We start from the raw sequence: 2500 nt of genomic DNA, 5'->3' as shown, positions 1-2500 counted from the left end.
CACACACACACACACATACACAATCATTACACACACACGCACACACACACACACACACGATCATTACACACACACACACACACATACACAATCATTACACACACACACACACACACGATCAATACACACATGATCATTACACACACATACACACACACATACACACACACACACACACACACACACACGATCATTACACACACACACACACACACATTAAAACGTGTTCATTTTAAAAATGATTCAGACACACACCTCTGAATAGGGCAGACAGAGCTGTGCTGAAGGTGAGCAGCTAAGCTGTCAGGTGGTTGTGTGGGAGGCTGGAGGGCTCGTTTAGTGTGGCTCTGATGTGTTTCAGTGGTGTGCTTTCAGCAGAGAGCATGACGGTGTGTGGCACAGAGTGAATTATACCATAGACCGTGTCTGTCATGGATGCTGTCTCCCTCTTCACAGCTATGGTAGTCAAAGGTCAATGGCATCTTTAGTTCATTGCATCAGTCAAATGGCACTTCAAAAAATGCCATTAGTTTAAAAAATATCCTGAGCATGGCTGGATTAGAGCAGTAAGTGCCAGGCGGTAGCGGGCTAGCAGCCCTCATAAAATTATGAATCATCAGCCTAATAAGAGATGGTGGGAGTCCGCAGTTCATTCCACATACAAATGGGAACAGAAAACATATTCTGTCCTTATGAATTTGTCCTGTATTTCCAATCTGACCACAGTGAGGGAGCAGCATTGAAGTGCTCAGCGCTGTGGCCTTCCAGCTTTTATCCTGACACATGCAGACAGACAGTGCAGCTTTTGCTTCTCAGAGCATTACACGCTGATCTCTGGTTTGATGCCCACACTGCTCTCTGTGCCCGCAGGGATGTTCTGTGCCCTGCACGGCCTCTCCGAGCCCACCGGACCCTGCCAGGCCGGGTACCAGTGCCCCGCCGGAGCCACCAGCCCCAATGCCACTGCGTACATGGTACCGCAGTTCTCATTCACAAACACAGGAGAGTGCAGTGGCCCAGTTTTACAGGAAACATGGTACCATACTCTTAATACTATGGAACATCAGTCTGCTCAGAGACACAGTGCATTGCACTGTCCGAGTTTTACAGGAAACATGGTACCATACTCTTAATACTATGGAACATCAGTCTGCTCAGAGACACAGTGCATTGCACTGTCCGAGTTTTACAGGAAATATGGTACCATACTCTTAATATTATGGAATGTGTGCTTAGAGACGTAGGACTGCTCATCAGCTCTGTGACTGTGATATGCAGCATGCACCATGTGACCCTGGTTATTTGTGCTGTAATTTCCAGGTGAGATCTGCCACTAATACCCTGTGCCCTCCTGGTCACTACTGCCCCGCTGGCACAGGGTACCCCCTGCCGTGCCCCCCCGGCTCCTACTCCAGCTCTCCGGGGCTCAGTCGGGTGGAGCAGTGCCACCCCTGTCCATCAGGGCACTACTGCGCCCGCCCCGCCCTGGCAGATGTGTCCAAGGCCGCTCTCTGTGACGCTGGGTAAATGCACACAGAAGCCCTGCACCCAATCACAATTTAAAATCAACATCACATGATCAGAGTGAGTGACCTGATAGGCTCTGACATTTTTTGTGCTGTGCAGGTATGTGTGTTTGGGGGGCAGTGTCGGCCCTCGCCCCTCTGATGGGGTTCAGGGGCACCTGTGCCCCCGCGGGTTCCGCTGTCCCATTGGCACACCTGTGGAGGTGCCCTGTGAGCCTGGCACCTATGCCCCCGTACCCGGCGCTGCCGTCTGCCTGCCCTGCCCACCTGGCGCCACCTGCAGATCTTCTGGTACACACGCGCCGTCCGTCTGTCCTGCAGGTGAGATCCTTTTCCCCAGCACTGCTGTCACTGGCTTCATTTATTTATATGAGAAAAGAAACGTTTGCCTAAATGTGTCTTGGGGGGCTGGCTGGATGGTACTTATATGCAGTCCAATGCCTCTGTGCAGAATAAATATTTTGAAAGTGCAACTTTAAAATGTTCCCCCCTCACAGTCCCATCTGCTACCCAAGCTACCAAAATTCATCACTTCAATTCATTTGTCTACTGAAATAATCCAAGTCATGACAGCTCTTTCTGGAGGCTTTTCCTCTGTGCTGTGATAAATGTCCGTGACAGCCCAGCTGTTCCTCTGTGCTGTGATAAGTGTCCGTGACACCCCGGCTGTTCCTCTGTGCAGTGATAAGTGTCCGTGACAGCCCGGCTGTTCCTCTGTGCAGTGATAAGTGTCCGTGACAGCCCGGCTGTTCCTCTGTGCAGTGATAAGTGTCTGTGACAGCCCGGCTGTTCCTCTGTGCAGTGATAAGTGTCTGTGACAGCCCGGCTGTTCCTCTCTGCTGTGTTCAGGACATTACTGCCCAGCCGGAACAGCGCAGCCCCTCCCCTGTCCAGCAGGGGCCCTCAGTGAGCTGACTGGAGCCCGGTCCCTCTCCACCTGTGTGCCGTGCCCCGCTGGACTCTACTGCAGCACC

General features: G+C 51.8%; 1 protein-coding gene across 1 annotated transcript in view; it reads left to right on the top strand.

The window, feature by feature from the left end:
• LOC118783847 (multiple epidermal growth factor-like domains protein 11) overlaps positions 1-2500 on the top strand; it is a 13246-nt gene that overhangs the window by 1579 nt on the left and 9167 nt on the right. Inside the window, exons 4-7 of the mRNA XM_036537805.1 lie at positions 871-974; positions 1321-1523; positions 1627-1847; positions 2376-2500. The exon at positions 2376-2500 is cut by the window's right edge and continues 22 nt beyond it. Coding sequence (XP_036393698.1) covers positions 871-974; positions 1321-1523; positions 1627-1847; positions 2376-2500 — 653 coding nt within the window. The remainder of the gene's footprint in view (positions 1-870; positions 975-1320; positions 1524-1626; positions 1848-2375) is intronic.

Source organism: Megalops cyprinoides, chromosome 9 (assembly GCF_013368585.1).
Source record: "Megalops cyprinoides isolate fMegCyp1 chromosome 9, fMegCyp1.pri, whole genome shotgun sequence".
Lineage (NCBI taxonomy): Eukaryota > Metazoa > Chordata > Actinopteri > Elopiformes > Megalopidae > Megalops > Megalops cyprinoides.
The sequence above is the reverse complement of the archived record's forward strand: the minus strand, read 5'-3'. Positions and strand labels throughout refer to the sequence as shown.